General features: G+C 42.2%; 1 protein-coding gene across 2 annotated transcripts in view; it reads right to left on the bottom strand.

Moving 5' to 3' along the window:
- Positions 1-1,401: 1,401 nt before the first annotated feature.
- The window catches only part of LOC132402034 (general transcription factor II-I repeat domain-containing protein 2A-like), a 37,614-nt gene continuing 14,929 nt past the window's right edge, over positions 1,402-24,086 (bottom strand). The window contains exons 2-3 of one of the 2 annotated variants that reach the window (XM_059984516.1): positions 2,154-6,701; positions 1,402-2,068 (exon numbers count right to left, since the gene is read on the bottom strand). In XM_059984516.1, the coding sequence (XP_059840499.1) occupies positions 2,158-3,315 (1,158 nt within the window). In that variant the 5' untranslated portion in view covers positions 3,316-6,701 and the 3' untranslated portion in view covers positions 1,402-2,068; positions 2,154-2,157. Of the gene's footprint in view, positions 6,702-24,086 lie in introns of both variants that reach the window. The other variant, XM_059984515.1, reaches the window with a different exon arrangement.

Raw genomic sequence — 24,086 nt, 5'->3', positions numbered from 1 at the left:
TTTAGGAGTTAGGGATTAATGTAGTAACTAGATAGAGGATTGGTGGATTGGTTAACTAATAAGAAGCAGAGAGTTGGGATAAATGAGTTTGGGTCTTGTTGGTGGTCAGTGGTGAGTGGAGTGCAGCAGGGGCTGATGTTGGTTCAGCAACCATTTGTGATGTACGGTACATTAACGATTTGGATGAAGGGACTGAATGTAGTGCAATGTTGGTAAACGTAAGGTCGTCCGCTTTGCACAGAGGAATAGAAGATCAGATTATTATTTAACATGCTATTGTGCAGAGGGACTTGGGAATGCTTGTGTATGAATTGCAAAAGATTAGTTTGCAAGTGCGAAAGGTTATCAAGGATGCAAACAGAATGTTGGCCTTCATTGTTAGAGGGACTGAATTTAAGAGCAGGAAGGCCATGCTGCAACTGTACAGGAAACTGTTGAGGCCACTCCTGGAGTACTGTATGCAGTTCTGGTCTCTTTATTCACTGGCTTCAGAGGCAGTGCAGAGGAGGTTCACCAGCTTGTGAAATTTACTAACTCAGCAGCAGCAGTTCAATGCAATACATGAACATGTAGAAAGGAAAAAAAATCAGTTACAGAAAGTATATATATGTATATTGAACAGATTAAAAACAGAGAAAATACATTAAAAATGTGAGGTATTGTTCAAGAGTTCAATGTCAATTTAGGAATAGTAACTATTACAGGATCAATGAAAGATCAACTAGAGTGCAGAAGGCAATGAACTGTGCAAATGCAAATATAAATAAATAGCAATGAATAACGAGAACATGAGATAACAATATCAAGAGTCCTTAAAGTGAGATCGTCGGTTGTGGGAACATCTCAATGGATGGGCAAGTGAGTTTAGTGATCTCCTTTTGTTCAAGAGCCTGATGGTTGTGGTGCAGTAAATGTTCTTGAACTTGGTGATGTGGGTCCTGTGAATCTTGTACCTGATGGAAGCAGGGTTATCGGGAAAAGGCAGGAAGGTGGAACCGAGTCTACTGGCAGATCTTATTGAACGGCGGAGCAGGCTCGATAGGCAAGATGGCCTACTCCTGCTATTTCTTATGTTCTTATTTTTGTCATCTATGTTTTATATAATTTATATTAATTCAAGTGTATGTTAATTTATGTTTGTCATCTGTGTAATGTACTGGAATGTAGCTAAAGAAGAGGGTGATTTTCATGGCATTTATGCTTTGCGTTTGTACTGTAAGTTTATGACAATAAACTTGAATTTAAAACTTGGTTGAACTTGAACCTTGAGTGTAAAAGACAAAGCTGAAATATTTGAGATAAACTGCTGGCAGAACTGCCAAGTAGATGGTTGATTTTGGCTTCTTCCTGAAGTCCTAACTTCAGTTGCAGACACTAGTGTTCAGCCATTTCAATTCAACGAATAGGTGAATGCACTTGATACAGCAAAGGCTTTGTACCCCAGTGACATCCTATCTGTGTTGTTAAAGATCTGCTCCAGAGAGATTGTTCTAGTCTGGTTGCAGCTCTTTGTACTTGCAAATGAAAAGCTGCTTAGGAATGTTCTGAGAACCCTGGTAAGATCAGATCAAGGTGGCTAAAGAGGAATACAGGAGAGAGCTGGAGAGCAAGCCTGGGTAGAGTAGCACACGAGCAGCGTGGAGAGGCATGAAGGACGTCACTGGCTTCAATCAGCATAGGTATAGAGCAGGGGTCAGCAACCTTTACCACTGAAAGAGCCACTTGGACCCGTTTCCCACAGAAAAGAAAACACTGGGAGCCGCAAAACCCGTTTGACATTTAAAATGAAATAACACTGCATACAACGTTTTTTTTGCCTTTATGCTATGTATAAACAAACTATAATGTGTTGCATTTATGAAATTGATGAACTCCTGCAGAGAAAACGAAATTACATTTCTGCATGCAACAAAAACATTTTGAACTCCGAAAAAAAGACGTTGGGTTGAAAGTTACTTTTAAGTAAAATACTCAATGTCTATTTGAGTCCTTCTTGTATTTATGAAAAACGCCGAACTTAAATTTTCCGCCAGCAGCAAACCAAAAATAACATCAGCCAGCTGTCAGCCTGAAAAATAAAAGGACTATTTCACTGAACAATGAAAAAATATGAATATACATAAAATAATAGGCAATTAAAATATTTATCATACTTGGTTAATGGGATTTCTGCTCCTGGACCTCAGCGCACAGCGTCTGCACATCAGGGCTGTATGACGTCACCTTCATCTTTACACAGGATCGCAAGCTGTCATCTGTGAGGCGTGCGCGATGTTTGTTTTTAATAAAGTTCATGTTGGAGAACACTTGCTCACATACATATGTGGATCCAAAGATCAACAGGACTCCAAGCGCATACTTTTTCATGTTTACATAAATGTCGGGCATAGCATTCCATGTTTCGAACACAAGTTTGTCCGGTTTTGGAAGGTTTTCAATATCACTCCATTTGTGATTCTGAGCAAGAACGGCCTTCTGACGGGCAACATCTTCAAGCTCTGCTGTCAAGCGTCTAAACCTGGACACCCATATGTCTTTGTCGGCTATGTTGGCCAGTTCCATCTCAAGATCAGGTTGACTCACACCTGCCAATGCAGTCGTATTCAGTAGGGAAGGATCGATGCTTAAGGGAGTGACCGGGAAGGATAATGTGTTTTTTTCCTCTCTGAACTCACAGAAGCGTTTCCCAAACGATGTTTGCATTGCGATGATTGCAGAATGTAAATACTCCGAAATTATCATGTCGTGACCTTGTTTGAACTCTCTCAAATTGGGGAAGTGAGACAAAGTGCCTTTCTGTAAATCTCTGGCAAGCACTGTCAACTTGCGCTCGAATGCCAGGACATCCTCCAACATGTGCAGGGCTGTGCGTCCTTTCCCCTGAAGAGCTGTGTTCAGCGTGTTCAGGTGCGCTTTCATGTCTACCATGAAGTGTAGCTTTTCCAGCCACTCTGGCTGTTCCAGCTCAGGAAAGGTGAGCCCTTTGCTGCCCAGGAAAGTTTTCACTTCTTCCAGACACGCGACAAAGCGTTTCAGCACCTCCCCTTTGGACAGCCACCGGACTTTGTTGTGCAGCAGGAGATCAGAATATGCGCTTTCCAGCTCGTCCAGTAACAAACGGAATTGACGGTGATTTAAACTTTTTGCCATTATTTTATTGACAATCTGAATGACAACATCCATTACTTCTGTGCATTCCGGAGGAAATGTTTGAGCGCACAGTGCCTCTTGGTGCAAGATGCAGTGAAAAGTCAGCAGCTTTCTGTCCAGCGACTTCTGCAGTAAAGCCACAAATCCCTTGTGCGTTCCCGTCATATTCGGTGCCCCATCAGTAGCTACTGACACCAGATGGGTGGTCTTTATTCCTTTGGCTCTTAAACAATTCAAGACAGCCTCACAGATGTCCTCCCCCCCGTGTTTGGTCTTTTAGAGGTATCAACTCAATCAGTTCTTCCTGTGGCCCGGCAGAGTTTACATACCGGCAGAACAACGCTATTTGTTCAATATCACCTTTGTCTTTAGACTCGTCACAGGCAATCGAGTAGGCCACAGCTGAATTGATGTCTTTAATTTGCTGTCTTGTGATGTCTTCTGCCATTTTTATGGTTCTGTCTTTGACAGTCTTTGCAGAGAGGGGCATATCCCTGATTTTCTGCACAATTTCACTCTTGTTTTTAAAGTCCGTGAATAGATGTTCTGAAATCTTAATGAAAGATTCTTTTATATATTCACCATCTGTAAACTGCTTCCCGTGCCTGACTATTTCCTGAGCGGCAATATAACTGGCGTATGTCGTTGATTTTCCAGACTTCATCCATTTCTGGAAATGATTTTTGCTCAGATCAACCTTCCGCATCAGTTCCGAAACGGCTTTTTTTCTCTCATCTCCATCCGGATATTTTTGAGCAAAGGCTGCGTGTTTATTCTGGAAATGCCTTGCGACATTTGACTTTTTGTTGTTTGCTAGTTTCTCATTGCATATTAAGCATACCGGTAAACCAGTCTCGTCAACAGTGAAAGCAAATGAATCTGTCCACGTATCATTAAACGTTCTGTTTTCTTCAGTCACTTTTCTTTTTTTAGAATTCTCCATAGTTGGCTTACCTTGGATCGAAAAATTAAAGAAATCGCGCACTGGCGGGTGTCAGGTATTGGCAGTGGTGACGTATATTAATAGCGATAAAAACACGTTGTAGCGGTGTGCTCACGCAGTCAGTAAACTGCAGTCGAATAACTTTATTCGAACTAAACAGCCTTACTTTTAAGCCTCCCTCAACCCAGCCCCCATGGACGCAGATGCTGCAAAAGACGCGTACTCACAAACCCCCGTAGGCTATCTCCCTTAGCCGGAATGCTGGCTAATTGTGAGCCGTTTCGGATGTGCCAGGAAATGTGTCGCCACACTTAGATTGTACAAGATCACCATAATCTTCAAATTTAGAATTACATTTCAAAAGCTAACAAACTAACATAAAATACATTTTAATTAAATACTGACCAATTATTTCCCAAAGCCACAGGGAGCCGCAGCACAGAGGTGAAAGAGCCACAAATGGCTCGGGAGCCGCAGGTTGCCGACCCCCGGTATAGAGCCTTGGAATGCAGCCATGAATGGGTGAATGACTTAAACCAATTTATCAATAGGTTTAACAATTGTCCTCCTGTCCACACCCCCGTCAGCACACCAATCCAGGTGCCAAGACCCCCAGTGCTCCCTCAGCACTAAAGTCTCCCCTCCTTCTTCCTCTCCCCTGCCAATTCAACACATTGATGAACAACATAGGCTACCACTGTCTACATCCCTTCCTCACCTCCGCAAACCATCCGCTATGTCCCGATCTTCAACTCCTGCAGTTCCCACCTTCCACCAACTCCACAGTCACCATGGACTCACCGTTACTACAGAGTAGGTGAGAAGGGCTCTGGGAAAACTCTGACATGGCAAAGCATTGGGATTGGTAGGTGTGAACCCCAGGATCCTGAAGGAGTGTGCTGAGCAGCTGTGTGGAGGTCTCCAGTGCATTTTCAATCTGTCTCAGCCTGGAAGGGGTCTAAACTGTGTGGAAAACATCAAGTCTGGTCCCAGAACCCAAGGGAGCTAATTGAAAGTCTTGAATAACTACTGACCTCACACATCATGAAGACCCTAGTCCTGGCTCACCTTTGACCCCTGGTCAGACCAGACCTCGATTCCCTGCAGTTTGCCTACCAGGAACATATTGGAATCAACAATGTCGTCACCTACCTGCTGAACAGAGCCTACTCCCATTTGGATAAGCAAGCAGCACTGTGAGGACCATGTTTTTTGATTTCTCATGTGCCTTCAATACCATACAGCCCTCATTGCTGGAGAAAGGCTTCATTCAATGCAGGTAGGCACTTCCATTGTATCCTGAATAATGGACAACTTGATTGGCAGACCACAGTTCGTGTGGTTTCAGAACTGTGTGTCAGACATGGCTGTAAGTAGCACTGGGGCCCCACAGGGGACGTTCCTGGCTCCCTCCTTGTTTACCCTGTATACCTCGAACTTTAGATACAACACTGAGTCATGTCATCTGCAGAAATCCTCTGATGACTCAGCGATAGTTGGGTGTATAAAGGGAGGACGGGAGAATGCATACAGGGCCCTGGTGGAGGACTTTGTCAAATGATGTAAGCTGAATAACCTGCAGCACAGCATCAGAAAGACTAAGTTAATGGTGATGGACTTTAGGAAGACTAACACTGCTTTGATCCCTGTTACTATTGATGATGAGGACGTGGATGTGGTGAGGACCTACAGGTACCTGGGGGTGCACCTGGATGACAGTCTTGAGTGGAGAACCTACACAGAGGTGGTGTACAAGAAGGGCCAGAGTTGCCTCTACTTCCTGAGGAGACTGAGGTCTTTTGGAATATGCAGGCCTCTCCTTCACATGTCCTGCCATCTTGCTATTGCCCGTACACTCTTCTATGAGGTGGTGTACTGGGGCAATGGCATCAACATGGATGATGCCAACAGGCTCAATAAACTGATTAGAATGCTGGCTCTGTTTTCGGAGTCAAATTGGACACACTGGAGGCTGTGGTAGAACAAAGGACCCTATGGAAGATCCTGGCAATGTTTCCCATCCTCTGCGTGTCACCTCGACTGAACAGGGGTACATTTTTAGTAATAGACTACAGTGCTGCGCCAAAAAGCGCAGTATGAGGTTATTCATGCCCTTAGTCATTAGGCGCTAAAATGAGTCAACCTGTAGCTGGGGAAGTGATGATCCCCTCTTGTTAGGCTGTTTCAGGTGACTTACTTTTTGTTCATCTTACTGCTCTTCTAATATTCATATATTTGTATATCTGTGCACTTGTAATGCTACTGTGACACTGTCATTTCCTTTGGGATCATAAAGTATCTATCTTCCTCTCTGGAGTGCAACTTTAACAACACTTTGCTGTCAGGCAGGAAAAGGAAGCAGACTTGGTTGGCCCTCATGCCACCAATCTTCATGTTTGTTTCCTCCAACACTGGTGCAGCATGGCTGCAGTGTAATCCACTGACTTTCTACAAGATGCATGACTGCAACTTGCCAATGCAACACAATCAAAATGCTGTAGGTACTCAGGTCAGGCAGCATACGGTATATCAGAATCAGGTTTATTATCACTGCCATGTGTCGAGAAATTTGTTAACTTACCTGCAGCAGTTCAAAGCAATACATAATCTGGCAGAGAGGAAAAATAAATAAATAAACAAATCAGTTACAGTATATGGATATCGAATAGATTAAAAATCATGCAAAAAACTGAAATAATATATATTTAAAAAGTGAGGTAGTGTTCAATGCCCAGTTAGGAATCAGATGGCAGAGAGGAAGAAGCTGTTCCTGAATCGCTGAGTGTGTGCCTACAGGCTTCTGTACCTCCTACCTGATGGTAACAGTGAGAAAAGGGCATGCCCTGAGTGCTGGAGGTCCTTAATAATGGATGCTGCCTTTCTAAGACACTGCTCCTTGAAGATATCCTGGATACTTTGTAGGCTAGTACCCAAGATGGAGCCAACTAAATTTACAACCCTCTGCAGCTTCTTTCAGTCCTGTGCAGTAGCCTCTCCATGCCAGACAGTGATGTCAGAATGATCTCCACATACATCCTCTGTAGAAGTTTTTGAGTGCCTTTGTTGACATACCAAATGTCTTCAAATTCCTAATGAAGTACAGATGCTGTCTTGCCTTCTTTATAACTGCATCAATATGTTGGGACCAGGTTAGATCCTCAGAGATCTTGACACCCAGGAACTTGAAACTGCTCACTCTCTCCACTTCTGATCTTTCTATGAGGAATGGTATGTGTTCCTTTGTCTTACCCTTCCTGAAGTCCACAATCAGCTCTTTTGTCTTATAGAGAAGTGAGTAGTTGACATTTTCAAATGAAATCCTTCACTTAGGGCCCCTTTCATCAGGAAGCGTCTTGACCCAAAATGTCAACTTGTTCATCTCCCTCCGTAGGTGCCGCAAGACCTGCCAAGTTCCTTCAGCATTCTGTGTGTGTTGCTCATGATTTCCAGCATCTGCCATCTCTTTTGTGTCTCAGCAACTTGCCAATGTTATTAACGTGTTACCTTTACTATCTCACAGGACATGAACTTTTGTGCTTGGGAGTACATTGCCTTCAAGCTTCTTTGATTGGTCATAATCTGGGAAATCATTTGCTGATAACAGTGTGGCAGTGTCATGAACTGCAGTAGTTCAGAGGCATCTTACCTTTATCTTCTTATGGTAAATAAGGATGATAAATATGATAAATAATTGCTGATCTCCCAACTAGGCTTTCATGCTACAAATGAATGGAATAAAGATGGAAGTCCTTTGCGTGTGGTAAATTGATCTCAAGTAGATGGGGACAACCTCGTGAACACAAGAGATACTTCAGATGTTGTAAATGCAGAGCAACACACACAAAATTCAGGAGGAGCTCAGCAGGTCAGGCAGAATCAAAGGATAAGAATAAATACTCAATGTTTTGGGCTGGGAAGCAAGGAAGAAGAAGTCAGAATAGGAAGGGGTTGGGGGGGGAAGGGAAGAAGAAAAGCTGGCAGGTGATAGGTGAGGGAAAAGCTGGGTGGGACTGAAAGGGAATGATTATCTCATCTGCTCTTGGTCAATGTTTTGTGGGTGTTTTGGCCTGCTTTGAGCTGTTACTTGGGATTTAAACATCCAGATAAAATGAGGAAAGCAATATGATGAAGCCTCAGTTTATTGTCATATGATGAAACCTTCAATTTTCAGTCCTTGAGACTAGCAGAAAGTTCGCTGAAATTTTGATAAGAAGAATGATATTGAGTTCATAATGACAAATATTTGGCTGCAGCTATGTTTAGTTTGTTATAGTGCATTGTTTAAATAAGAAGAAAAGTCTAAAAGTTAAAGAACGAGCTTTGTACTATTCCATGTCCAAAAGGTGAGGTTTTGTGCCGACAGTCAAAAGTCAAAAATAACTGAAAAGGACAAGTCTAAAAAGAGAAAAGCAGCTTACGTTCCTGTTCCACACTTCATGACCTCAAGATTGTTAGGGAGTATTCTGGAGTTATGTGAATATAGCAGATATTAATTCAAACAAGAACCAGTCTTCAGCTCCTAATGTGGATTGTAAATTGCATGCAGTAAATTGAAGTTAAAAACACACCCTTGAACTGTCTGTGGAGTACAGGCTGACCCACAAACTAAGAGACAAGGTTTACAAAATGGTGGCCATGAAATACTTGCATATGCATCCGCCAAATGTTACGACAATGGGGTTGTGATGATTGGCCTGCATCAAACCAAGCAATTACAGACTTAAGTAACTTGCATCATTGTGACTTGAGTTCAAGCTGGCAAACTGGACTAACGTTGTCACTTCGCATTTCAAACATGTCCGGCACTCAAGATATATAATTGTCAACCCAAAATACTGAAGTAAATTATATCATTGCAACTATTGAAATTGTATTGAATCACTGCTTTACCTTCAATATTAAGGGTATAAAAATGTTATGTACTTTTGTGTTAGTGCGACTCCACCGTGAGAGCCTCCACAAGAATGGCTGCTTGTTATGATGAATAAAGACTTCTATATCACCAGCTTTACCGTGTCTCCGGTGACTTTGTTCAGAGTCACAACAAATATGTCTTACAGCATTGTGCAGCCATTGACGACTTAATGTCTTCAATAATGATGGAAATCACTCAGCTAATTTATGTACAGCAAGTGCTAAGATCATAGTAATGCATTAATAATCAGATAATCAATTAAGAGGTGAATGCTGTCTGGGAGCAGGGAGAACACCCCTTCACTCTTTGCAAAAAATGTTGGATTCATTTTATTTATTGATACAATGCCGAATAAGCCCCTCTGGCCCTTCAAGCTGCACTGTCCAGCAACACCCGACAACCCCTATTTAAGCCTAACCTAACCACGGGACAATTCACAATGACCTACTAACCTACCCAGTATGTCTTTGGACTGTGGGAGAAAACCTACACATTCCAAGGGGAAGACAGACATCTACTCCTTACTGAGGATGCTGGGATTTAACTCTGATGGTCCAGCAGTAATAGTGCCAAGCTAACTGCTTGGTGCACGTTTTCAGCATTTTCTGAATGGACTGAAATGGAACAAAGATGTAATTTTAATCTGCTGAAACTGGTGTCATTGGTTATGAACAATTTCAAATTGTGCTTCTCACGGCCTATTTAGTTGGTGCTTATGCTGTTACCCCCATTACTTTTACTAGAGTCTTCTCAATGAGGTGTTGGAAGGGCAGGTAGTGAAAGGTATTACCTTGCAGAATTTTAGGAAGAATCTTTGCATCTGCACTCAGGGAACAATGTTCAGTCAAAGACAAGATGGTAATGCCATTGTACAAGAAAGGGTCATGACAATATCCTGGGAGGAAAGGAAAGAAGCAGGGAGAAAATCCAAAGAGTGACAGGGAGAAGGTTGGTCATCACAGTTACAGCTAAGCAAACATAGGGAATTTACACTTTGCAGGAACTTATCATAGTCATAAGCAGAGGACCACACACCAGATGCTTTGTATGGATCAGAAATTTTAGAATGTATCAGATGTAACAAATTCTGAGCAATTTTGTTCCAAAGTTGTAAATAACTAATGTGTCAGGAAATGCAAAAAGGACTTCGTTAATGAAGGCTTGGAAAGTCGCTAGACTTTTGGAAAGTACAAATGTGCATCACCAGGTATTCGTATTGGTCAGGGTGTTATAAACCCTGTCTTCTACTCACCCCCCCCCCCTCCCCGACTGATGCAGATGAGGAGCCACGGGGTAAAATAGGGATGCATTCTTGCTCCAACTTTGTTCACACTATATCTTGCTGCAGTTTTGAAAATAATGGACCATAATTTGGACAAAGGTGTGTACATCAGGACTCGCTCAGATGGAAAATTGTTCAACCTGTCAAGACTCAAAACCTCAACCAAGTCAAGAGAGATATGTGTCAGAGAGCTTCTGTATGCAGACTACTCAGCCCTGGTTGCTACTGGCATTAATGTGATTCAAGAATTTGTCGGCCACTTCTCGTTTGCTGCCGCTCTTTTTGGCCTAAGAATCAATGTCTCCAAAAATGAACTTCTGTATCAGCCTCCTCCTCTGTGTAGTCCCAGTGAGACCCAACCACCAGTCATATCGGTCAATGGGGTAGCGCTGAAATGCTCTGACTCTTTCACATACTTAGAGAGCGCTGTGATCAACACCAAGTCATCAGATCTGGAAGCTGAGAGGAGAATTCAATCGGTAACAAAAGTCTTTGGTCTCACCACGACATTAAACTGGCAACCAAGGTCAAAGTGTATAACACAGCTGTTTTACCATCTCTGCTTTATTCAACTGAAACAATGACATTGTATCGGAAGCACATCAAGAAATTGTTCAAGACTCAACTTAGGCATTTACGCCAAATATTACACAAGTGGCAAGAGAGGGTACCAGATGTGGAGGTGTTCAAACATGCTGGGACAGTCAGCGCAGAATCGCCCATCACAGATTCTCAACTGCGTTGGACTTGTCATGTCACAAGAATGAGCGATGATTGTTTACCCAAAGCTGTTTTCTATGGCGAGCTACATGAAGGAAAGAGGAAGCATGGTGGTCAGAAGCTGCGCTACGAAGATGTGCTCAAGCGCCATATGAGGAACACTGACATGAAGGTCAACACCTGGGAGAAAGATGCTTTGGACAGAAGAAGCTGACGCTGCATTGTCAAGAAGTCAATCCCAGCTATCGAGGAGAAAAGGCAGAAGAAATATGAAGCAGGTCATGAACACAGACATTCAGTGCTAGACCAGTCAAATCACAAATGCGACCGATGCGGGAGACAGTGTCGATCCATTGCTGGCCTTGTGGCCCATAAACGTGCCTGCAGAGACTAAACTGCCAGCACAGTCAACATCGAGATCGATGGACAGCCAAAGAAGAAGGAGGTGATGAGTTGGAAATGAATGGTAGGTGGTTTTTTTTGTTTGCTGGGTGGAAACTGGGAGGTGCTGCCTTTGCAGGCCTGACAGGAATCCCCCTCCTATGGCTGGCTCCTGATGGCCCAGGATGATCCAGAGGGGTCCAGTGGAACCCCTCGAAGAGTGATGGATCCAGTTTTCAGTCTGTATTAAATTTATATGCGCTATTTTAAATAGACTTTTCCATGTCACATACATGTGTGAACTCTTATAACTAAGTAATTAATCCATAGATAAAGTAATTACCAAAAATTCCCCAATTTTACTTAATGATTAATAAAACAATGCACATGAACAGTGTATTTCATCAATGGCATATTCAGGATTTCAGCTGCATAGACGCCCTAGATGCTTTGGATGTTATCTGTAAATGGAATCATTCATCACAAGCATAAACATAATGTTAGAAAAATGCTGCCTTACTCCTTTTAGAACACTTATCCTTTAGTATTGTAACAACCCAATTTCCCATAATGGAGAACTGAACAATGACTTAAAACTAATAAATGCAACAGATTCTGCAGACACTGGAAATCTTGAGCAACACAAACAAAATTCTGAAGAAATTCAGCCAGTTAGGCAGCATCTATGGAAGGAATAAGAAGTCAACTTTTCCGGCCTGATACCCTTCCTTCTCCATTATGTTGGGAATTATCCCCAGTAACTGAGGAGGTGCTAGGTGTCTGTATTTTAAATATGGAATACAGAATTCCCAGATGGCCTATAACACTTAACAGCTCAGAGCTTCTTAAATCCTTTCAGAATATTTCCTACCCAGTTCAGGCCAGAAAACATCCAAGGAACTAATGGTAGTTTATTTGAGGGATCACTCAACCCTGGAATAACTGTGTACATCAGGATGTTCTTCATTGACTACAAATTGCCATTCGATATTATCATCCCCTCAAAACTAATCAATAAGCTTCAAGACCTAGGTCTCAATACTTCCTTATGCAACTGGATCCTTGATTTTCTCACTTGCAGACCTCAAACAGTTGGGATTGGCAACAACACCTCCTCCGCAATCTCCATCAGCATAGCACACCACAAGGATGTCTGCATAGCCCATTGCTCTACTTGTTTTATAATTATGTCTGTGAGGCTAAGCACAGCTCCAATCGCCTCTTTAAGTTTGCTGATGACACCGCTGTCATTGGCCAAATCAAAGGTAGTGATAAATCAGCATTTTGGAGGGAAGTTAAAAGTATGGCTGAGTGGTGCCACAATAACAACTCTTACTTACTGTTAGCAAGATCAAGGAGATGATTATTGACTATAGGAGGAGGAAACTAGAGGTCCATGAGCCAGTCCTCATTAGGGAATTAAAGCTGTATCTGGTCAGCAAATTTATGTTCCTCGGTGTTATTATTTCAATGTACCTGTCCTGGGCTCAGCACTCAAGTGCAATTAAGAAGAAAGCATGGCAGCATCTCGACTTCCTTAGGAGTTTGTGGATATTCGTCATGATACTCAAAACTTTGACAAATTTCTATAGATGTGTGGTGGAGAGTAGATTGACTAGGTGCATCACAGCCTGGTATTGAAGCATCAATGCCCTTGAATGGAAACTCTTACCAAAAGTAGTGGATATGGCCCAGTCCATCATGGGAAGAGCCTGTCCACCATTGAGCACATCTACAAGGGCATTGTTGCAGGAAAGCAGAATCCATTGTCTTGGACCCCCACCACCCAGGACATGCTCTCTTCTCATTGCTGCCATCAGGAAGATGGAACTGAAGCCTTAGGACTCACACCACTAAGTTCACGAACAGCTATCACCTCTCAACTATCAGGCTTCTGAACCAGAGGGGATAACTTCACTCACCCTATGTTCCCACAACCTATGAACTCACTTTCAAGGACTCTTCATCTCATGTTCTCAATATTTATTGTTCATTATTATTATTTCTGTTTCTTTTTGTATTTGCAGTTTATTGTTATTTGTATATTGGCTGTTTGTCTCTCATTGACTCTATAGTGTTTCTTGTATTTAGTGTGATGAATCTGAAAAAAATTAATCTCAGGGTTGAATATGGTGACATATATACTTTGATAATAAATTTACTTTGAACTTTGGATACTGGTAATATCAGTCAAGGTGAGGATTGGAAGCACCTAATGGTATCCCATACCAAACCCTGGATGCTACCTGAATTATTCCTTTAGCTTTGCTGAGCTCACTTCTATTAAACTATTCAGCCACAATTCAATGAGAGACAGTACAATATAACGGCAATTAAAACATAGAAACATAGAAAACCTACAGGACAATACAGGCCCTTTGGCCCACAAAGTTGTGCCGAACATGTCCCTACCTTAGAAATTACTAGGCTTACCCATAGCCCTCTAGTTTTCTAAGCTCCATGTACCTATCCAAAAGTCTCTTAAGAGACCCTATTGTATCCACCTCTACCACCGTTGCCGGCAGCCCATTCCACACACTCACCACTCTCTGAGTAAAAAACTTATCCCTGACATCTCCTCTGTACCTACTCCCCGACACCTTAAACCTGTGTCCTCTTGGGAAAAAGCCTCTGATTATCCACACTATTAATGCCTCTCATCATCTTATACACCTCTGTCAGGTCACCTCTCATCTTCTGTTGCTCCAAGGAGAAAAGGCTGACTTCACTCAACCTATTCTCATAAGGCATGTTCCCCAAGCCAGGCAACATTCTTGTAAATCCTCTTTGCACCCTTTCTATGGCTTCCACATCTTTCCTGTAGTGAGGCAACCAGAACTGAGCACAGTACTCCCAAGTGGGGTCTGACCAGGGTCCTATATAGCTGCAACATTACCTCTCGGCTCCCAAATTCAATTCCATGATTGATGAAGGCCAATACACCATATGCCTTCTTAACCACAGAGTCAACCTGCGCAGCTGCTTTGAGCGTCCTATGGACTCAGACCCCAAGATCCCTCTGATCCTCCACGCTGCCTCAAGTCTTACCATTAATTTTTAATATTTTTAGTCTTTCTACTTCTTTTCTAATATTTATATCTGTACACTGTAATTTCCTTTGGGATCAATAAAGTATCTATCTGTCTATCTAAATTACTCAGTGTTGTTAATCTGGTGAAATTACCTTGAAACTCATAAAGACAGCTGGATAATTTAAATTAAAGTAACTAAGTAAATAAGTATAATGTTAAAAATTATGATGAGACCCAGAAAACTATTTGATTGTTATTAATACCCCACCTGGTTTGCTATTATCCTTGAGGGAAGGAAATCTGCCACTCATAACCAGCCTATCTTATGTCTGACTCCAGACCTATGGTGTGGTTATTTCTTACCTGCTCTCTGAAATGGCACAGCAAACCTCTATTCATAGGGTAGTAAGTGATTCCTTGATTGAACTAAAGAAAAGATCATGAATGATAGAACATAACTTTTAGCATAAGGTGGAATCTCTGAAGTGAGATCTTGCCATAGTGCTTTATTGTACACTGGCAAGCAGTGGAGATATTTGGTGAGTTTATATATATTTTACATTTAAAAAACATACATCATTCCATCAAATCAGAATGAAATGCTGTAGGAACTATTCATTTACATTCTACTCTGTGGCCATATAGTTCTCTGCCCTCCGACTTTTCCAGATTCTCATTATGTATTAACTTCCAAAGTGGAACCTTAATTCTTTATTTACAAGCTGACATGAACATTCACTTCCTATGAGCAAAATAATGAACTAAACATTCACTCCTATTTAATGTAATAGCAAGCATCATTAAACATAAAAGCATAGAAATTCCTCCATCTGCTTCTGCTTACTTCAGTGAGCAGAATAAGAATGCATTGTGGACAGAGTGAATGTGATCACGACCTTTCCCAAGTGGCTCTACAGAGATTTGACCAGGCAATTACCACTGTGAGTTGTGTGTAAGTAATTTCACCATCAGATATGTACTATTATTTTTCAGTATTTGAACATAGCCAGAGGATTTAGCTAGATCTTCTCAGATCAATCCCCCTATCCCATTCCCTTACCTTCCCCTCTCCTGGTCTCATCTGTCACCCACCGGCCTGTAATCCTCCCCTCGTCCACCTACTTCCCCTTCCCTTCTAGTCTGGATGCAGGGTCTCAGCCTGAAACATCAACTGTTTCCTCATAGATGTTGTCTAGTCTGCTGAGTTCATTCAACATTTTCTGTGTGTTGCTCAAGATTTTCAGCACCTGCAGAATCTCTTGTGTGTAGGATTTAGGGCTTAAGAGTGGCTGTTGTTGGTAGCCTCAGCAACAAAGCACTTTTTGCACAGTCTACATAAGGATAAGCAAAACATGATGTATATTCCATCCTTTGGACTTTTTCCCCAGTAACAGCACCATCGCACGTTAGCACAAGGCTTTACAGTGCCAGTGCTCAGTGATTAGGGTTCATTTCTCACCGGGGTCTCTAAGGAGGTTTGTGTGTTCTCCCTGTGATCATGTGTTCTTCCTCCGAGTGCTCTGGTTTCCTCCCTCATTCCAAAAGACACACGGATTTGGGTCACTAAGTTTTGGGCATGCTACTTTGGCACCAGAATCATGTCAACACTTGCGGTGTGCCCAAAATACATTGATGCAAATGCCGAATTTCACTGTATGATTCAACATACATTTGATAAATAAAGCTAATCTTTATTTTTAATCCCCTTCCCAATCAACAACTGAATCATCTCTTTGATTGGCTAAGATCTCAATCCTGAAACTCAAGAAGGCCAGCTCTTTGTTGCCCTGATAACTTTGATTCCTTCACTCCCTAATTGCCCAACACTTCAGCTTTCTGATTGTTCCAATGACTCCAATTCATCTAGTCCTATACCCTTGGAAGTCCCCTATGAAGTCCTAATCCTCTGATCACCAGAATAATCATGAAACGTCAGTAGACGCACTGACTTCTGAAAGTCTCCCACTTCCCTAATCCTCCATAACTGGCCTGGGTCCAGGGTGACATATTTTCACTTTTGCACTCTGCAGTACAAATGGAAAAGATACAACAATGATTTATCAATGCCCGAAGTATTAGCTTTTACCAGGGTTTGCAGTGGTCAGCTCAAAGGGAATGGTCTAGATCTTTGTTCTCATCTTTCTCTTGCTATTAGGGGTTTACAGTACATTCCCACAATGTGGTGACACAGGAGATTCTGCAGATGCTGAAAATCTTAAGCAACACACACATGACTGATGAAGGTCTCGGCCTGAAACATCGACTGTTCATTTCCCTTCATAGATCCTGTTTGACCAGCTGAGTTCCTCCAGCATTTTACGTATTGTTCCAACAATGTGATTTACTTTTTGTTTGTTCTTCAATTTAACTCCTATAATGACACTTGTTTTTCATTTTCAAAAACATTCCTTCTCATAGCAGTAATTGTCTCCTTTACCAATGTTGCTATCTCTCCTGTTTTTGAATAGGCTCTGTTAATCATCTGAAACCTCCACAAACAGCATTTTTTAGCCACCATCCAAACCACCTTTAACCCATGTTTCTTTAATATTCACATGTCTAACTCAGCCTTCAGATCAGAATCAGAATCAGGTTTATTATCACTGGCATGTGTGGTGAAATTTGTTAACCTAGCAGCAGCAGTTCAATGCAATACATAATCTAGCAGAGAGAAAAAAATAACAAATAAAATTAAACATAATAATAAATAAACAAGCAAATCAATTACATATAGTGAATTGATTAAAAACAGGCAAAAACAGAAATACTGTATATTTAAAAAAAAGTGAGGTAGTGTCCAAGGGTTCTTTGTTAATTTAGGAAACAGATGGCAGAGGGAAAGAAGCTGTTCCTGAATCGCTGAGTGTGTGCCTTCAGGCTTCTGTACCTCCTTCCTGATGGGTGTGTTGTTGTTGTTGTTGTTGTTGTTGTTGTTGTTCGTCCTTCAGAGTCGAAGGCGACCACGACTTCTGTCAGGTGGAGGGTTTGTGACTGTGGGCCCGGAGGTGACTGGTGAGGCCAATCCGGGCCCTGAAAGCTCACCCACATGTGGGATACTTGAGGATAGGTGCTGCAGTGTAAGTGGAGGTAGTTCAAGCCTTGTGCGCGGCGTGTTTCTGCTGAGCCTCTGCGGTGCGTCTGATTTCTGCTGCATACACTCCTTTAGTGGTCCTGCACCACCAGGTTGGGCAGTCCAGAGCAAGCGATTCCCAGCTACTGGGATTGATTTTGAGGTCTTTGAGGGACCTCAAAGACTTTGAGGCAGTCTTTGAAACGTTTCTTCTGCCCTCCAACTGAGCGCTTGCCCTTGCTCAGCTCTCCATACAGCAGCTGTTTTGGTAATCGACTGTCAGACATCCTGACGACATGGCCAGCCCATCTGGCTTGGGCTTTCTGTAGGAGGGTGTAGACCCTATGGGTGCTAGCCCGCTCCAGGACCTCCGTGTCTGGGACTTTGTCCTGCCATCATATGTGGAGAAGTCTCTGAGGCAGCTCAACTGGAAGTGGTTGAGCTGTTTAGCGTATCTGCTGTAGACAGTCCAGGTCTTGCTGGCAGAGAGGAGGGTGGTGAGAACCACTGCTCGGTAGACCTTCAGCTTGGTGGTAAGGCTGAGTCCTCTCCGCTCCCATACGTTCTCACGGAGTCTCTCAAAGGCGGCACTGGCTTTGGCAATTCTGTTGCTGATCTCTGCATCTATGTTCACCGCTCGTGATAGAGTACTGCCCAGATAAGTAAAGCTGTTGACTGCCAATAGCTTCTGCCCCTTTACTGTGATGTGTGGTTCCTGGTAGGGCTTTCCAGGCGTGGGCTGGTACATAACTTTGGTCCTTTTGGTGCTGATTGTAAGTCCAAAATTGCCACAGGCTCGTGAGAAGCAGTCCATTTCTCGCAGCATCTTTTGCTCTGTGTTGGCATTGAGGGCACAATCATCAGCGAATAAGAGGTCTCTGACGATGGTGTGGTGAACTACATATACCTGTCTGGACACGCCCCCTGCTGACTGCTCCTGTGGCTCCTCCCACAGACCCCTGTATAAAGGCAATCAAGGCCTGAGCCCGGCCTCTCAGTCTCCAGGATGTAGTATGGTGGTCAACCACTGCTTGTTCCTTCTTCCAGTCAATAAAAGCCGATATCTCGCCTTTACGTCTCAGAGTGAGTTATTGATGGTGCATCAGATGGTCTCCTTTACCTTTGTAACAGCCTGTAGACACGGGAGGTTGAATAGCCCACTGCCAGTCCTGTATCTGATGTGTATACCATCCTGACAATCGCGGAAGGCATCATTCAGCATAACAGAGAAGACCATGCTAAAGAGTGTAGGGGCGAGAATGCTTCCTTGCTTCACACCGTTCGTCACTGGGAAGGCTTCTGACTCGTCACCATCATCCAAAACTTTCACCATCATGCCATCGTGGAACTGCCAAACAATCGTGATGAACCTGCTAGGGCAGCCAAACTTCTCCATTATCTTCCATAAGCCATCTCTGCTGACCGTATCAAATGCCTTGGTCAGATCGACAAAGGTCATAAAGAGGTCATTGTGCTGCTCTTGACATTTTTCCTGGAGTTGTCGTGCAGCAAATATCATGTCGAAGGTTCCACGCTCTGCACGGAAGCCACACTGGCTTTCTGGGAGGACACCTTGCTCAAGGTGTTGGAGAAGGCAATTAAGCAGGACGCGAGCCAAGAGCTTCCCAGCTATGGACAGGAGGGAGATGCCTCGGTGATTGTCACAAGACTGGCGGTTGCCTTTCCTCTTGTAGATGTGGACTATACTCACTGATGGTAACAGTGAGGAAAGGGCATACTCTTGGTGCTGGAGGTCCTTTAGAATGGACGTTGCCTTTCTGAGACTGCACTCCCTAAAGATGTTCTGGGTATTTTGAAGGCTAGTGCCCAAGATGGAGCTGATTGGATTTACCCCCTTCTGCAGTTTCTTTCAGTCCTGTGCAGTAGCCCCTCCAGACTGGACAGTGATGCAGATTCTTGTAGCTTTTATAGCCAGATCCCGTGTATTAAATATAAACAATATTGCCTTGCCTAAAAAACTTTTTCCTCCTCCCATTCCTTCCTTCCTCTATGTCCTAAACTCATCCATCAAGCCTCCCAGGTTTGCTTATTAAATCTCTACCTACCACATCCAATATTCTCTCTCCTCTCTCCTGAAACTGCAGTAGGGTTTCCTTCCCTAAATGTAAGTCTTGCCGTATAGATGCTCTGACTAAATTCCAATAGCCATAAACGTTAACTTTGTGCAAGGCATTACTCAAGCCATTGGAGTCTTTTCTCTGGATTCCCATATGCTTCAGTTTTACCTGGGTTCTTTAAAGCCCAAGCCAGTATAATCTTCTTTTGATGTTCAGGGCAGTCACTCTCACCTCTATAATTCAGCTTTTCTTTTTCCACCATTTTGTCTCAAGTTGCCATTGAGGTCCAAAGCCAATGAGTTGGCATGACAAACCCAAACTGCATTAATGAATAGATTTTTGGTATGAAATATCACTTAACATCATTACTGATGTCATCTTCAAACATCTTGCTAATGATTGATGGCAGAGTGATGGAATGATAATTAGACAGATCCTCCTCCTCTTCTCATTCACCATACTTTACAACTTAGGCAGCCAGACTGCTTGATTGATTGTTGGACTGATAAGGTTAATCTATTATATGTTTATTCCAGAATTACGCTCTGTGCCAATGCATTTGCCTGCAGTGAAACAGCTACTGTTCTAATGGTTTCCATGGGAAGTTTATAAGCAACAAGTACAGTATATATGTGAAGATGTAACTGATGCACCATCAATAACTCACTCTGAGACGTAAAGGTGAGATATCAGCTTTTATTGACTGGAAGAAGGAACAAGCAGTGAGTGACCACCATACTACATCCTGGAGACTGAGAGGCCGGGTTCAGACTTCAATCACCTTTATACCGGGGTCTGTGGGAGGAGCCACAGGAGCAGTCAGCAGGGGGCATGTCCAGACAGGTATATGTAGTTCACCACAGTAACCACATATACATATAGGTAATTTTAACCTCACCACCTTTCCCAAAACTGAAGTGAATTGTTCAGCCTTCAATGAAAAGTAAAACTTAGCTGGAGTGTAAGATAGATGGACACATTGATCAGGTCACTGCTGAAGGTTTAAATTACCCCCAAAGACCATATAATCAACATTAATAAATGCCTAGTGACGTACAGTATTGTGACCCTTACAAAGCAGAAATACAAAGGTAGTAATCTCTGGATTATTGCATGCTATATTGATAACGAGCAAACAAGATTAGAGCAATAAATGTGAAACACACAGATTGCTGGAGGAACTCAGCAGGTCAGGCAGCATCCATGGAAATGAACAGTCGACCTTTCCGGCTGAGACCTGGATGCGTAATGGATGCTGCCTGACCTGCTGAGTTCTTCCACCATTTTGTGTGTGTTGCTTTGGATTTCCAGCATCTGCAGAATTTCTTGTGTTTAGGGAAATAAATGCTTTGTTTAAAGACTGTTGGGGAGGAAAGCGTTCCCATTCATTGGCCACTGGCAGTGGTGTCGAGGGGAGAGCTGTTCCTTTGGGACAGGGCTCATTCAAACATTGCTATGATTAGTTCCCTGCCGAACTGCATATCCAAGGTTATAGATCGGGAGTTAAACTCATTAGTTGCTGGGGGTTGGGAGAGGAGAAATGGGAAGTTTAATAAGTCAAAAAGTAATGAGAGATCTGTGGTTCAGGGTAGCAAAGAGAAGAATGAAAATAAAAGCATGAGAGGAAAGGGCGGAAATAGGATGAGAATAAGTCTGAAAAGTCTTATAAAGTCTGAGCTTAAGGCTCTATATCTGAATGCACACAGTACTTGTAACAAGATAAATAAGCCAACAGCTCAAATCAAAATGAATGAGTTTCACTCATTAGCTATTACAGAGCCACAGTTGCAGGGTAGCCAGGACTGCAAACTCGATTCTCCAGGTTATTTGATGTTCCAAAAGAATCAGTAAAAAGGTAGGAATTAATCAGGAAGGTCAGTGTAGAAACAAGGAGTAAAGGAAAGAAGACATGGTATTGCCACATGGTAAGAGAAGTTGCCACACAATGAAATACAGCTTAAATGAGAAAATACTGAAGGTGTGTAAAATGGGAACTGCAATTATCAAAGGTGTTTTATTCAATTATTATTTAGACAATCAAACTAGCAAGAGTATTGTGGGATGGGGCAGAAAGAGTGCATTGTATATTGTAACCAAGCAATTCATTAGATAATTTATCTAGGAACAGGCTGTTTTAGATTTGGTGATGTGTAATGAGGTAAGATTACTGAGAGACATTGTTGTTAAGATTTTGTAGGGATTAGAGATCAACAAAACTTTGAGAAATGGAGTTTAATATGAATGTCTTAAATGAAGGGACATGGCGACAAGATAAGGGCTAGTCATTTAAAACTTTAATGCATAATAATTTCTTCATGTAGAAGCAGTGACTGGAATTCCTCATTGCAGAGGATTGTGGAGAGCAGATACTGGAAGTATTTGAAGAGAGAAAAGAAAGTTCTTTGAAAGATCAGGGAATTGAGAGTTGTCTGCAACTGACTCGAGAGGAATTAAGGCCTGAACCAGATCAGCCACAATGATTTAGAATGCTGAGGCTGGCTTGAGGAGATGAATGCGTAGTCTTGCTTCTAGTTTCCTGTAAAATTGGCTCAGAAAACTTCCTTAATGCAGCTCAATTTTCACTGTTCCTTTTTTTTCTCTTTAAAGTCAATTATATAATTTAGTTTATCAGCTTATCTCAATGTTTCTCATGTTATTATAATATGCTTTACTCATGTGTATCCTTTTTTGGTTCGTAAGCAGATGATTTTTGTATCCACTTAAATAAATCCTTTTCCAACACATCTTTCCTCCAATGTTCTTCATCTCCTGATGCCTTGGGGAAATAGTTAGCCCATAATTCCAGTAGATTGGATGTGGTATTAGTTTTATATATGTTGTATATTGAACTGATGTAAAGATAATATCTCATTTATCCATTGACTTGAAAATTGTATTTCTGAATTTTAAAGTCTGTTCTCTGACTTTCAAGTGGGGTGTATTCAGAAACTGAAGAACTGAAGTTTCGTTTTGAAAAATCATGATACATGGGTGTCATGTATAGTGTGGGATAACATTGAAATTGAAAAGATTAAATTAGAAAATAGGATAAAGAGATAAAGAGCACATTAAGAGATAGCGAAATTGATAAAAATTAAAAGGAAGAGTGAAAATAATGGAGAGAATAAAGGGACAAAGCTTATTTTAACATTATTTGTAATTTTATTAATGCATTAATACTTGTAATTGCGTAAAATTAAATGATTCATTTTGCTCACCATTAGTAACAAGTGTTGTTTGGCCACCCTAAAGTAATGCTGATACCAAAAGGCCAATAAGCTGCTATTGCGTATTTATTAACTCTAGTCAAAAGTGCTGAACTATTGGTCCTTGTATGTCAGTGTAATCGGATCTAAAACAAGCTGACAGTGAGGGAAGATTTGTTCATGTTGGTTGAAATATCATTTTGTCAGTTATGTCCATAGGAGTCTAGGCTATACAGTATAAAGGAAGCAAGGATTTTTTTCTTTGCTGTCAATGGGCATTTTGCATACTCTGATATCCATGTATTACTTGGTAAGCCTTTCACTGCAAAGGTTCATATCGGTAGAATTTGAGAGAAGCAGTGTATGTGTGGGGAGGGTGTTTGTGGCTGGTGAAGGCATGAGGAAACTAGGTGTTTCTTGTCTGAGTTCTGCAGATAAATAATGGCAAAAATCTAGAGCCTAGAAACCTGGCAGAATCTTTTGTCTCCTCATAGCTACCTCTCACTAAACCTTCAGGGAGGGGTGACAGCAGATATAGTGACAGAAGTGACCATTCAACTCGGAGACATTGCAGCGAGCAAACCTGACACTCCAACACATAGTGGCCATGTTTTACATGCAACGTGCCATCCTTTATTAGCCCCCCATTCTTGGTTCTAAACAGCATGACCAAGATCCAGAGTAATAATTCAGAGTCACAATGGTGTTAGACTGACAGAGAAATGTCGGTGGGGGTGGAGTTGGGGGGCTGGTGGTACTGGTACGGATCCTGGCACAAAAAGAATGGAATGATGGGGTTTAGCAAGTGTTGGTCGGTGGTCTGTTTTGGGCATTGGCAGTGTGGGAAGGAAGAACCCAGGGACAGGGAAGTTGTAATGTCTATGTTACATTCAGGTTCCTATCAGTTTACAGTACAATGAACTATATTACATTGACAAAAGAGTTTGGAATTTAGCTACAGATGCTGGAATCTGGAGCAAAAGTAACACAATGATGGAAAAACTCAACAGGTCAGGCTTCATCTGTGGAAGGAAATGGACAGTTGACATTTCGAATTGAGACTCTACAGCTGTTGTCTGACCCCAGTGAGTTGCTCCAGCATTTTGTTTTTTTTGCTTGATCCTTGTTGATCTTTTCTTGGTGCTGGCAATTTTGAGAAGGGAAGGAATTTTTCTATCCTGGTCTTAGATTCAGATAATCACAGAGAACTCTGCTGATGTGCTAGGGTAAATCCGGATGGAAAGAGAGCTGGGAAGTCTCCTCTCCCACGTCAGATCAGTGGGGGGGGGGGGGTATTAAAATTGAGGTC

This window comes from Hypanus sabinus, chromosome 11 (genome assembly GCF_030144855.1).
Source record: "Hypanus sabinus isolate sHypSab1 chromosome 11, sHypSab1.hap1, whole genome shotgun sequence".
In the NCBI taxonomy this organism is placed as follows: Eukaryota; Metazoa; Chordata; class Chondrichthyes; order Myliobatiformes; family Dasyatidae; genus Hypanus; species Hypanus sabinus.
The sequence above is the reverse complement of the archived record's forward strand: the minus strand, read 5'-3'. Positions and strand labels throughout refer to the sequence as shown.